Raw genomic sequence first — 15,092 nt, forward strand, 5'->3', positions numbered from 1 at the left:
TCCTCTTCACACTCCGGGGAACAGACGCCGGACTCCTCTTCACACCCCGGGGAACAGACGCCGGACTCCTCTTCATACTCCAGGTGCAGTGTTACTTTCTTCCATATGAAACTGGAGATGGAGCCAACACCACCCCTGCTGTGTACCAGATCATGTACAGAAGCCTGAGCGCTCCCGCCTGCAGCAGATCACTGTGCAGCAGATCATTGAGCAGCCCTGCCCAGCAGCAGATCATTGAGCAGCAGATCATTGAGCAGCAGATCATTGAGCAGCCCTGCCCAGCAGCAGATCATTGAGCAGCCCTGCCCAGCAGCAGATCACTGAGCAGCAGATCACTGTGCAGCCCTGCCCAGCAGCAGATCATTGAGCAGCAGATCATTGAGCAGCCCTGCCCAGCAGCAGATCACTGTGCAGCAGATCACTGTGCAGCAGATCATTGAGCAGCAGATCACTGTGCAGCAGATCATTGAGCAGCCCTGCCCAGCAGCATGCAGCAGGAGAAATGTAAGTACATCTATAGATCTATTATAGGGGGTCCACTGATGTAGCAGAGCTGTCCCTGTGCACAAGCCCTGGAGATGTCATCCTCTAGGACAGTGGTATTCAACCTGCGGACCTCCAGATGTTGCAAAACTACAACTCCCAGCATGCCCGGACAGCCAACGGCTGTCCGGGCATGCTGGGAGTTGTAGTTTTGCAACATCTGGAGGTGCGCAGGTTGGAGACCACTGCTCTAGGATATTACTAGGAAGTAACCCCCCCCCCCACATGATGCAAATGCAGAATCATCACCATATAAACACCAAGCAGAGAGGGGACAAGGGATTCAGCTCTGCTACATCTATATAACAAATCCCATTACACTGATCAATGGTGAAATCCCCCAATGTCATGTCCCTCAATCCATGTCTATCCCCCTAGTAGAATCATCATATAAAGACCAAGCAGCTCCAGAGAGGGGGGACAAGGGGTTCAGCTCTGCTACATCTATATAACAAATCCCATTCCACTGATAAGGGAACCCCTCAGGGTGGGTAGAATTTACGCTTGTTTTTTCCCTTCTAACCTGTTACACCAGGCAGGAAAGATATGGGGGGAGTGGGGGGATGTACAGGACATGTTGTCATTTGTGTGTGAACATGGCAGAACCTGGGAATAGTGCAAAACCATCACCTGGAAGAGACCCCCCAGGAGACCCCTAAGGACCAATACTTGCTGTAAATTCACAGCTATATTCTTTATGATTATTGCTTTACAAAAAAAAAAATCTCATCATTTTGCTACAATATACACATAATAAATAAATATATATATATATATATATATATATATATATATATATATACACACACAATAAATATACACATAATAAATATATATATATATATATATATATATACACAATAAATATACACATAGTAAATATATATACACACATAAGTATACACATAATAAATATATATATATATATATACATACACACAATAAATATACACATAATAAATATATATATACACACACAATAAATATACACATAATAAATATATATATATACACACACATAATAAATATACACATAGTAAATATAAATATATATATATATATATATATATACACACACAATAAATATACACATAATAAATATATATATATATATATATATATATATATATATACACACACATAATAAATATACACATAGTAAATATATATACACACATAAGTATACACATAATAAATATATATATATATATATATACATACACACAATAAATATACACATAATAAATATATATATACACACACAATAAATATACACATAATAAATATATATATATACACACACATAATAAATATACACATAGTAAATATATATACACACATAAGTATACACATAATAAATATATATATATATATATATATATATATATACATACACACACAATAAATATACACATAATAAATAAATATATATATACACACACATAATAAATATACACATAGTAAATATATATACACATAATAAATATACACATAATAAATAGATATATACATAATGAATAAATAAATATGTATATATATATGTAAATATGGATATGGCTTGAAAATGGCTGGGAGAGCTAGCCGAAACGTTGCCTCACGTTTGTATGCAATAAATTCCACTTTTTTCATCTATTGGAGTGCCACTGTATTTTGGATTGCTACTATTGGGGGTCCTGACCCAGACCGGACACAGCAGGCACCCGGACATCACTTTATTGGGGGTGCAGCCTCTTGAATTGGACTATATATATATATATATATACACATAATTAGCCTGTTATTTTCTACTCATTTTAATAAAAGGGAATTGCGCTATATTTATTAATTCTTTAAAACTTTAATTATATTGCATAAAAAATATTTTGGATTATTACTATTATCACTATTACTTTTCGATTATTTATATATATATATATATATATATATATACACACACACAGGACAGAGAATATTATATCCAACATCTATCTATCTGTTTATCTCTCTATCCCAGTGATTCCCAACCAGGGTGCCTCCAGCTGTTGCAAAACTACAACTCCCAGCGTGCCCGGACAGCCTTTGGCTGTCCGGGCATGCTGAGAGTTGTAGTTTTGAAACAGCTGGAGGCACCCTGGTTGGGACACCCTGCTCTATCCATATATAAAGCAGCATTATGAAATATTAATATTTTGAGTGGTGTATATATAAATGGTATATGAGCTTTGCTCCTCTTATGCAGTTCATATAGGACACAGGCGTACGAGGGGTTAATATTGATACACTTTATTTGTTATGTATGTACATTGTACTGTATGATGTATGTTTGACTCTTATGCAGAGGACATGAGATCTGTATTTAGGAATTGTTATGCTGTTAACCCCTTAAGGACCTTGCCAATGTCGCTCTGCTAGAGAAAGCCTGGGAGGGACAGTTAAAATGGCGCTTTGTTAACCCCTTAAGGACACAGCCAATTTTATTTTTGTGTTTTTCGTTTTTTTTTTTTTCCTCCTAAAATCCATAACGCCTATATTTCCATTCACAGACCCATATGAGGGCTTGTTTTGTCACGTTTTGACATGTTTTCTTTATTTCGTGGGTCAATGCGATTAAAATGATCCTATGGTTTAATGCTTTGCTATAATTGTACTACTTTAAAAAAATCTCAAACTTTTTTTTTTTGCAAAAGCAGTACTTTTAAAATTGCCCTATTTTTACCAACTCTAACGTTCTAATTTTTCTGTACGCGGGATGTATGAAGGCTCATTTTTGCGCCATGATCTGTATTTTTTTTTTTGCGTATGTGACTTTTTGATCGCTTTTTAATTTTTTTTGCAATGTGATGTAACCAAAAATCTAAAATCTTTTTTTTTATTAATTTTTTTACATTTATGCTGTTTACCGTACGGGATCATTAACATTATATTTTTATAGTTCGGACATTTACACACGTGGTGATACCAAATATGTGCATTATTTACTAATTTGTTTTACGCTTTTTTTGATAAAAATGGGGAAAAGGGATGATTTAAAGGGGTTCTCCACCATAAGATGATTTTAGTAGGTACCTGGCAAGCAGTAATGGACATGCATAGGAAGGATCGGCGCTTGTCTTGGGGATAAATGGCTATGCTGTGAGATTACCATAACACTGTGGCTAGTGAACTGGTATTTCCTGTTTGACTTTTCTTGTTTTGCCTACAAATCCCCCAATTCCATCTTTCTCCCTCCCACACATCAGCCACCCCACCCATTGAAACATAAATGATCTGTGGTGTGGTTTTCAATCAGGGTGCCTCCAGCTGTTGCAGATTGATCTCTCTCCCACCAAGCAATTGCTCCACCCATTGAAGCAGACAGGGTCCCTGTGATCAGCTGATTAGTGATGTCAGGTCTCGGCCACATTGCAAGCTGGGAAAAATCTGAGACAACAGTCATTTTGTATGCTAAATATTTGGGTGAAAATCACAGAAGAATTGTGAGAAAACCGTCACACACAGGCACAGACACTATATTATAAACTACACTAACTTTACAGCCCCTGTAGCATAGTCAAATAAAAACATTTCCTGGAATACCCCTTTAAATCTTTATTGGCTTGCATTGAGGGGCGGAGCATGCAGTCACATGGGGGGCGGAGGCGTGACATCACACGCTGCCGGCCCTGTGGTCGCCGGTAATCAGACCCGGAGCGAACATGTTCCAGGGAATGATTTTAACTGGGGTGCTGCGTGCAAGTTCACGGGGGTCCCCAGCGGCGGGACCCCCGCGATCAGGCATCTTATCCCCTATCCTTTGGATAGGGGATAAGATGTCTAAGCGCCAGAGTACCCCTTTAAGGAGCTTGCCAATTTTAGTTTTTGTATTTTTTCATTAGCACTCATATCAAGGCTGGTTTTTTGCGGGACCAGTGGCGCTTTGTAATGACTTATTTTAACCATTAACCGTGTGGTCAAACTGACGTGTGATCTTGATTCTTTAGGTCGATGTGATGACAACAACACCCAATTTGTATCGCTTTTGTCATGTTTTACTACTTTGAGAAAATTCTAAACTTTTTAGGATTTTTAGTTTTTTGAGATTTTCCCACCCCTATAACTTTTTTGTTCCCCACATAAGGGACTGTATGAGGGCTAATTTTTGGCGCCGTTATCTGTAGTTTTTATCGGTATCATTGTAATCAGACTTTCAGATCGGTTTTTACTCAATTTTTTCTGGAATATGATGTGATAAAAAAAATGCAATTTATATATATATATATTATTTTTTTTATGTTTACGCCATCAACCAGAGAAAATAAATATTGTTATAGTTTAACAGTTAGTTAATTTAAAGGGGTACTCCTGTGGAAAACTTAGGTTTTTTTTTTTTTTTTTTAAATCATCTGATGCCAGAAAGTTAAACAGATTTGTAAATTATGTATTAATACATTTTAATCCTTCCAGTATTTATTAGCAGCTGTATACTGTAGAGGAAATTCTTTTTCTTTTTGGATTTCTTTTCTGTCACGACCACAGTGCTCTCTGCTGACACCTCTGTCCATGTCAGGAACTGTCCAGAGCAGGAGAAAATCCCCAAACCTGTGCTGCTCTGGACAGTTCCTAAAATGGACAGAGGTGCCAGCAGAGAGCACTGTGGTCGTGACAGAAAAGAAATCCCCAAATAAAATTAATTTCCTCTGTAGTATACAGTCGCTAATAAGTACTGGAAGGATTAAGAACTTTTAATAGAAATAATTTACAAATCTGTTTAACTTTCTGGCACCAGTTGATTTTTTTTTTAAAGAAAGTTTTCCACCGGAGTACCCCTTTATAATTCTGCACACAGTGATACCAAATATATTCATTTATATTATGTTTACATTTTTTTTTTTTTTTTTTAACGGGGAATTTTTTAAAAATATTTCCCCACTACCTTCTTGTGATAGTAGTCTAAACGCTTTCCTTTTATGAGTGATCGCATCCCTAACTGTTTTGATTAGCCAAAAATGTTTTTTATTTTCCTATTCATAACATGTTTATTCCCGTCTTATATCGGCAAGGTCCCAATCTACGTCACTGAGGTCCTCTCTTAGTTGGTGAAATTTGGCCTCCCCAAAGTTTAATGTTTTTGTAGCCCCACTAGTAGACATCCTCTTATAAGATAAATGTTACTGACCAAATCCTGTATACTGAGACCAATAATACCAGTATACAAGGAGGAATATTATTGTCATAAATATTATCTTCATAATGTTACTGACCAAATCCTAAATACTAAGACCAATAATACCAGTATCCAAGGGACAAAAAAAATGCAGCCGCACTTAAACCCCACACTGCTGCTGAATAAAATACACTATGCAAAGACCAAGATCCCCCATGCAGCGCCCATATACTGGTAGACACCAACACTACAGAGGCAGTACAAACAATATAAGTGCTTACAGTTACATCCACAGGTGTCACAGGTGACGTCTTCTTTGTTCACTTTTACTTTTCTTCTCCGTCTGTCCTGGGCATCATGAAGACATCATGAAGGCAAGGGGCCGGGAGGAATCCGGGGGTCAGGAAGAAGCAGAAGCCGGAGGGGGGCATACACGTACAAGCAATGGGCATGCAGGCTTCCCTTTCCCCCTGCACTGCTGTCATTCACTGGCGCGCAGGCTGGGGTTGGAGATTATAAAAAAAAATTCAAAAATTGCGGGTGCAATCATTTCCACCGGAGCGTCGGAACCCCTGGTAGTGCCTGATGGAACCCTGGTTGGGAATCACTGGTGTAAGGCAAAAAAAACCAAACCTGTATACAGTATGGCCCTCATTTACTATTCTAAACCCGACTTCTTTTGTCCGGTTTTTTTGTCCCATCTTTGTCTGCGCCAGTCTGCGACACGATGTAACATTTTTTCCCGACGGACCCGATGTGGATTCTCCCAAACCCGAAAAAGGGGAGTAACCCGACATTTCTGAGCTTTCCCACGTATTTATAAAGGTTTCCAACCCGAATTTGTTGAATTGTTGTGGATTTTTTCCCGACAACTCAGAGGAGTTGGAAACCAAAACCAACAAAACCCACGTGCGACAAACAGGATGCGACATAATAATAAATACCGGGGAAAAAAGCAGTCGGGTAAGAAAGCAACATAGACTTACAACCCGATTTTCTAAGTGAATGAGGACCAATGTTGTAATCTGTCTTTTTAATAAATGTAAGTCAATGGGAAACGGTTTGCACTGTCTGACATACAGCAGCATCTGTTAACATGTACTTTTTTAAAACTTTTTTCTTTTTAAGTGTATAAAACGTATACGTTATACTTAAAGGGGGTCTCCACCATAAGTTGATTTTAGTATGTACCTGGCAGACAGTAATGGACATGCTTAGGAAGGATCTGCGCTTGTCTTGGGGCTAATGACTATGTCATGAGATTACCAGAACACTGTGGCTAGCTTTTTGTGAACTGATATTTTCTGTTTGACTTTTCTTTTTTTTTTTACTACAAATCCCACAATTCCATCTTCCTCCCTCCCACACATCAGCCACCCCACCCATTGAAATATACATAAGCGGCATCCATTCAAAAGACCTGTGGTTTTCAATCAAGGTGCCTACAGCTGTTGCATTAGTTGCAGATTGATATCTCTCCCACCAAGCGATCCCTCCACCCATTGAAGCAGACAGGCTCCCTGTCATCAGCTGACTAGTGATGTCGGGTCTCGGCTGCATTGCAACCTGGGAAAAATCTGAGACAGCAGTCATTTTGTATGCTGGTAAAAATAAATATTGGGGTGAAAATCACAGAAGAATTGTGAGAAAACCGTCACACACAGGTGCAGACACTATATTATGGACTACTCTAACTTTACAGCCCCTGTAGCATAGTCAAAAATAATTCCTGGAATACCCCTTTAAACAAAAAATGTAGTGTAAACCCACCTTAAAGGAGTAGTTCAGTGGTGACTCAGTGGTGAACAACTTATCCCCTATCCTAAGGATAGGGGATAAGTTGCAGATCGCGGGGGGTCCTGTACGGAGCCCCGACAGCCCGCGGGAAGGGGGCGTGTCGACCTCCGCACGAAGCGGTGGCCGACACGCCCCCTCAATACAACTCTATGGCAGAGCCGAAGCGCTGCCTTCGGCAATCTCCGGCTCTGCCATTCAGATGTATTGAGGGGGCGTGTCGGCCGCCGCTTCGTGCGGGGGTCGACACCCGCTATCTGGGCCGGAGAGCCGGGGCCCCGTACAGAGAGATCGCAGGGGGCCCCAGCGGTCGGACCCCCCGCGATCTCAAACTTATCCCATATCCTTAGGATAGGGGATAAGTTTTTCACCACTGGACTACCCCTTTAAAATAACTGAATTCTAATAATATAAGTTTCTTCTTTTTTCTGGATGTCATATTGTAAAATTATTTACAAAATATATAAATAAACAGTTATATATAAAAAAAAAACTGAATTCTGCTTTTAAGCAGATTCCATTTACAAATAAGATCGAGCTTCTAAAATGTATTGGCCCTGATTTACTGGGTTCACACTACGTTTTCTTAAATACGGTTCCCGTATACGGTTTGGAGGAGGGGGGCGGGGCTTAATCGGGAACCGTATTTAATGCAAGTCTATGAGCCGACCGGAGTGAACCGCAGCCTCCGGTCGGCTTCGTTTTCGGCCGTATGCGGTTTCCCGACCGCAGGCAAAAACGTGGTCGACCACGTTTTTGCCTGCGGTCGGGAAACCGCATACGGCCGAAAACGAGGCCGACCGGAGGCTGCCGTTCACTCCGGTCGGCTCATAGACTTGCATTAAATACGGTTCCCGGTTAAGCCCCGCCCCCCTCCTCCAAACCGTATACGGGAACCGTAGTTACAAAACGTGGTGTGAACCCGGCCTTTAGAGTTTTGTGTAGGTTTCTTTGTGGGTTTTGATTCCCTACAATTTTTTTTTCCACGGTATTTACTAAGTTTTCCCTACATTTTGCTCTTTTCCCTACATTTTGGTCTTTTCCCAACATTTTGCTTTTTTCACACCTGTTCTGATCCGTCAGGTTTTCTTCAGCTGCAATCCACCACATTTTATCTGGAAACCTTAGTAAATATGTTGTTTTTTGTGTGAAAATGTTGGGGACACGCCCCTTTTCAGGATGGACATGCCCCTTTTCAGGATGGACATGCCCCTTACCAGGGTGGACACGCCCCTTTTCAGGATGGACATGCCCCTTTTCAGGATGGACACGCCCCTTTTTCGGGTTTTCTCAGTAAAATAGAGAGTTGGTCAGATTTTTTCAATTTCAATGAGACAGAATTTTGGCGCAATGAGACAGAATCTGTCCTGGCACACAACCGGACAAAACATGACGGGTTTACAATAGTAGATCGGGGCCATTGTGTATGACGATGTGTATCAGACGATGTATAAACGTAAACTATTTACGGTCCCAAAAGGGAAGGAAATCATTGACTAGAATCCGGTTCTGCCTGATTTTGTTCTATATAAAACAACACACATGGCGCCATTGTGTCCAAAATCTAAGGGCGCTATTACCCTGGGACATTTAAAAAATGTTGTGGTTGTTTTTTGAAGCCAAAACTAGAAATGTATTAAAAATATCAACAATATTACAGTGATTTATTGCGTGCAAATAAAAAAAAAAAAAACATTACGCAAAAATATTCACCTGTACTCCCCTAATGACCAACCACAGTTAATACACACCCAAAACGAAAGTGAGGGGTGAATTATTATTATTTTTTTTTTTGGAAATATTATAAAGAAGTGTGAGCATTTTTATGGATTTTGCGCAAAAACTGTGTGTGCAAAAAAAACCAAGAAACCTCAAAACAACAAAAAAAAACCCTGCGAATGACACAACTCTCCCATAGACTATTTCTCACAGATGAGACTCCCTGGCCAATGTAGTCTGATCTTATCTTTATCTTAGGATAGATATGTGTTTTGCCGCGGGAGGTTTACATTCACTTCCTGGAGACAGTGGTCACATGACCCAGCTTATTCTAAAAATATTAGTGTCAAATAACCAGACTAACAGTATAACCTCTGCCGAACCTGGGGGGTTGTTCACAGCTTTTTTTTTTTTTTTTCCGGAAAATACATTCACCTAAAACAAATAACTTAAAACCGTTTCCCAGAAACCCAAGGTGGACGAAGCAATAGGCCAGTCCGCCTCTTGTCTCCATAACATCAAAACTACTTCACCGCCAAAACGAAACACTGAAAAGATGATTCATCCACCATACGGCACAAATGCAACCACCATCGCCGCCAAGTGAGAGCAAAACGTTGCAGAACAAAAACAAAAGTCAAACAAACAAAAGTCACCAAATATGTGAAAAAAAATCCTATATAATCACATTTTTATTATAATTTTTTTTTACATACATATGTGGTGGTCGCCTTGTGGGTGTGAGTGGTGGTCGGGATGTTGCTGTGCAGGTTATAAAGGGTGTTATTAACCCTTGTCAGTCGTGACGCCAGGGTGAGGGTTAAATGCTGTATGTCTTGGCCTATCGCCACCCTTCCCAAGGACGATAGGTGTTTGCAGAATAAAGTATTGTCCACAACCAGAGCTTCGCTGAAAACTTGCATCAACTTTTACTGAAGATTTTCTGTAGCATGCGAACATAAGAAGAGTCTTTGTAACAGAGTCTATTAATAGCTTGGCTGAGATTGACTGTTGGTTGGGACTTTTAGTAAGTTCTTTACCTTGTAGGGATTTAGGATGCGCAGAGCCGCTGGATTTAGGGATATATTTAGGTTCAGGGTCCTTGCGAATAATTGCGGAGAATTTGGAAGAACTTGCTGTGTAATTCAGCCGAGGCCGCAAGGCTTTGGTCAAGGAATTGTCATTTAAAGAGGTCCTACCTCATTCAGTGACAGCAACCCAAGAGGGAGAATAATGGCCGCAGCTCCCTTATATGGGCAGGGGCTGGTCCACGCCATCTGTCAATCAGCCTCACAAAGCATTGTGGGTATCACATGGCCTATGAACCTCCAAAGGTCCTTTGCATTAACCATAGAGACTAAACCTCGTCACGTGACCCGCAGGTCCTGCGACGCTAGCGCAAGGTAAGTACACTTTCTATATACATTTGTATGTATGAAATAGGGTACTGGGATACCACATACAAGCTCTTTTTTTTTTAAAGAACAAAAGTGTACAATATACATTACAAAAGTAACTCAACAAAAGAGAAACAGAACATGGCCGCTCACCCATAACTTGTATTCTGATCTAATTGCTTACACTGTTATGGACGTGCAGTCATGTTCTGTTTCCCTATTGTCGAGATACATTAGAAAAGTGCATTCAAAATAAAATCAGGCTGCATTCACACGTGGCTGGAGCACGCGGCAGGGGAACTTCAATACAGCCTCCTGCTGCATCCCTGCCGGATCTGTGCCGTACCCCACTTATTTCGTTGCAGAGCCAGCTATATATGGCGGTCAACTATTTTTCCCACCATATCTTATTTTAAATTTTTTTGTTAACCGGACTTAAACCGTGGCCTGCTATGCTTTCATATGCTATGCTTTCATATGCTATGCTTTCATATGCTATGCTTTCATATGCTATGCTTTCATATGCTATGCTCTCGTACCTCATGCTATGCTTTCATATGCTATGCTCTCGTACCTCATGCTATGCTTTCATATGCTATGCTCTCGTACCTCATGCTATGCTTTCATATGCTATGCTTTCATATGCTATGCTTTTATATGCTATGCTTTCGTACCTCATGCTATGCTTTTATATGCTATGCTTTCATATGCTATGTTCTCGTACCTCATGCTGTGCTTTTATATGCTATGCTTTCATATGCTATGCTCTCGTACCTCATGCTATGCTTTTATATGCTATGCTTTCATATGCTATGCTTTCGTACCTCATGCTATGCTTTTATATGCTATGCTTTCATATGCTATGCTCTCGTACCTCATGCTATGCTTTCATATGCTATGCTCTCGTACCTCATGCTATGCTTTCATATGCTATGCTCTCGTACCTCATGCTATGCTCTCGTACCTCATGCTATGCTTTCAGTCCGGTTCAAAGACTGGGAAACTGGATATGGTGGGAAAATGAGCCAAATGGAGTCTATAGCTGACTCCTCAGTGAATTGAATGGGGTACAGCACGGGCAGGGATACGGCAGGAGGCGGTATTGAAGTTCCCCTGCAGGATCCGGCCTCGTCTGCCCCAAACGTGGTGTGAATACAGCCTTAGGGAAGGTTGATGGGCGATCCTGATCTGTACGCTGCCGGTGAGTCCTGGCGCTAACCGAACCAGAGGGGGTGTATTTTTTTTTTATACTCAAGTGGACTAGCCACCCCCACTCTTCTTACTACTCCCACCACCATCCAAGCAGCCAATGAGCTGCTGTTAAGCTCCTCCCATGCCTAAACTAATGCTCGGGCTTAACCCTTTGCTTTCCACCCTAGCTAAACCGCCTACAGTCCGTAGCACCTTCTCCTATACGGCCAGGTACCATCTAAACCACATCTGCTGGGAGATTGTTTAGAGCATATTACTCCAGTGTTTCTCATCCAGGGTGCCACCAGCTGTTGCAATGCTACAACTCCCATCATACCCTGACAGCCAGGGAATTGTAGTTTTGCAACAGTACCGTAAAGGCTCTAGGCCATTGTTCCTCAACCTGTGTGTCTCCAGCTGTTGGAAAACTACAACTCCGAGCATGCCCAGACTGCCAAGGTTCAATCCAAGACATTCCGCAGAAATTCCACCATGTGAACATGGCCATAATGGGAAGTCCCATAGAGAGTGCATGAAGTAGAGGCTGAGCATGTGCACTACCACTCCCTTCACCCAGGAGGCAAGGGGCAACCGTTCTCATGACGGGTGTGACCTCAACCATTCAGCTAGGTATTGCCTAACTCAGTGTTTCCCAACCAGGGTGCCTGCGGTTGTTGCAAAACTACAACTCCCAGCATGCCCGGACAGCCTTTGGCTGTCCGGGCATGCTGGGAGTTGTAGTTTTGCAACAGCCACAGGCACCCTGGTTGGGAAACACTATACTACCCCTCTCAATTGCTTTGATCTTCGCCTCAATACTAGAGATGAGCGAACTTACAGTAAATTCGATTCGTCACAAACTTCTCGGCTCTGCAGTTGATGTCTTTTCCTGCATAAATTAGTTCAGCTTTCAGGTGCTCCGGTGGGCTGGAAAAGGTGGATACAGTCCTAGGAGACTCTTTCCTAGGACTGTATCCACCTTTTCCAGCCCACCGGAGCACCTGAAGGCTGAACTAATTTACGCAGGAAAAGTCAGCAACCGCCGAGCCGAGAAGTTCGTGACGAATCGAATTTACTGTAAGTTCGCTCATCTCTACTCAATACCCTTAGATTGTGCCCCCCCCCCCCCCCCCCCCCCGAAATCCTGCATCAAAAGAACACTTGAATACATCCCAATGGCTCCCCCCACCGGGATCGACCTCAATGGTGACAGGTCAACGCAACGTAAAATACCAAGGCCATAGTAATAAAAGAGGAAACAAATCTTCGGATTTCCTGTTCCCATACTAAGGCTAAACATTATGGGTCTCATAGCAGCCCTTTTGGCGAAACTATAGGGCAGCACCGGAAAATTCAGATGACTCTGTTGGGGGTTGAATACTTTGGCAAGGCACCGTGAGTAATGGATTTTCAGTTTATTCAGTTTATTGACAGAAAGACGTCAGAAGATTTTCGAGATAATGTAAAGGTTCCACTCCTTTTTAGTTCTTTTTTGCTCTGACATTTTTATTATGGGAAGTACCCCGCATGGTATTGAGAACCAAAATAGCTATTCAAATCCTTTATGTCACTAAAAGCTCAAGTCCACAATACAGGGAGGGAAGCTTCTAGAAGGGGGGGGGGGGGGGGTGGCGTGCTTCTGACCCCTGACACAGATGTTACATACATTTATTAGAATTAGAAAGTCAAAAATAAATAAAAATAAATAAATTAACAAAAATTTAAAATATCGCCACTCCATTCACTGAAGGGTCCCAGTGGTTGGATCTACCCCCAATCACTTTGTCTATCCTGTTCCATACATTGTCATTTTGGGATAACCTTAAAAAAAAAAACCAAAAAAAAAAACACTGTCTTGCCATGTTTAGGCAGGGCCGGCTCTGCCTATAGGCAACATAGGCGGCCGCCTAAAGCGCCCTCTTAATGGGGGTGTGCTGCTCTGCCTGCCGCAAGAAAATTACAACCAGCATCTGAACCACTCGCTCAGCCAGCATGGGGCGTGTCAAAGGGCGGGCCCTAAAAAAAATTTAGGGTGGCAGAAAAATCCTTGAAGCAGCCCTGTGTTTAAGGCTCGTTTTTTGCGGGACAAGCTTTACTTTTCATTGGTACCGTATCAGAATTTGTAAGACATTTTGATAATTTTTGGTGAAATTATTATTATTAATTATTATTATTATATTTTTTTTTTATGGAGGCGAGATGATGATTATTATTATTTTTGTTAATTCTGTTGTATATTTAATTAATTATTTATTTTGTACAGTGTTCACTGCGCGCTATACATAACGTGTTATATTTACTCGATAATTACCCAATTATATAGTTCTTTTAATGATTTACAAAATTTTTTATAATCATAAACAAAAATAACTAATATTCTCTATTAAAATTTTTATTTATTTTATATTTTTTTTTTGCTTCCCTATATTTTGAACCATAGTATTTTTAAATGTTGTATCTTGCCCAAACAGAGTTGTGTAGGGGCTTGTTTTTTAAAATTTTTTTTTGTATTGACCAAAATAAATAATTTTGGCAAATTTTTTTTTCCCCTCCCCTCTGGAAGGGTAAATAACATACCCAATTTATAGTATGAGATTAAGAATGTGGCGGTACCCATTTTGTTTGTTTTTATTTTTGTTTTTTCTTTAATATAATTTTTATTATAGGGAAAATGTGATTTTTGCAAAATGTTTAATTTAAAAAAAAAAATTTTTAATTTTTTTTTTTTTTTTAAGCTGTGATCACCTGCTCGCTAGTATAGTACACAGCAGTTGATCTGTACACTGTCAGTACTGCGCTGCGGCTGGGTCCCACAGGATACCATAGCTAGTAGACTGACACCATGATTCGGCCTTTGGCAGCGATGGAGACCATTACAGCCCCACCATTGCAGCGCAGGGATATTGATGGGCTATAGGAGGAGCCTCCACCTGTCGGTGCTCTAGATGCAGCAGGGTACATATCCGTCATAGAGCAGGAAGGGGTTAATAGTGCAAAAATCACGACAAGCAAAAAAATGATTCCAGTGATGTCTCTGGTGGCCTAGTGGGTTCATTATGAAGGTCCCGTGTGACCCAGTGATTAGTCTAGTAGGTTGTATAATATCCTCATTAGTCTAATGGGTAATGATGTCCCTGGTGATTCAATAGTTAATTTATTATCTGGTGATCTGGTGGGTTATATGATATCCGGACTACTCTAAAGGGTAAACTACATCCCTGATGATTGTGGGTAATGTAATTCCCTGTGGGTTATATTATATCCTTAAAGGGGTACTCCGGCCCTGAGACATCTTATCCCCTATCCAAAGGACAGGGGGAGAAGAT

General features: G+C 40.8%; 1 protein-coding gene across 1 annotated transcript in view; it reads left to right on the forward strand.

Moving 5' to 3' along the window:
- The first annotated feature begins 367 nt into the window (after positions 1-367).
- Positions 368-15,092, forward strand: part of LOC130290430 (histo-blood group ABO system transferase-like) — a 56,764-nt gene continuing 42,039 nt past the window's right edge. The window contains exon 1 of the mRNA XM_056538062.1: positions 368-504. Coding sequence (XP_056394037.1) covers positions 489-504 — 16 coding nt within the window. The 5' untranslated portion in view covers positions 368-488. The remainder of the gene's footprint in view (positions 505-15,092) is intronic.

This window comes from Hyla sarda, chromosome 9 (genome assembly GCF_029499605.1).
Source record: "Hyla sarda isolate aHylSar1 chromosome 9, aHylSar1.hap1, whole genome shotgun sequence".
NCBI classification, from domain to species: domain Eukaryota; kingdom Metazoa; phylum Chordata; class Amphibia; order Anura; family Hylidae; genus Hyla; species Hyla sarda.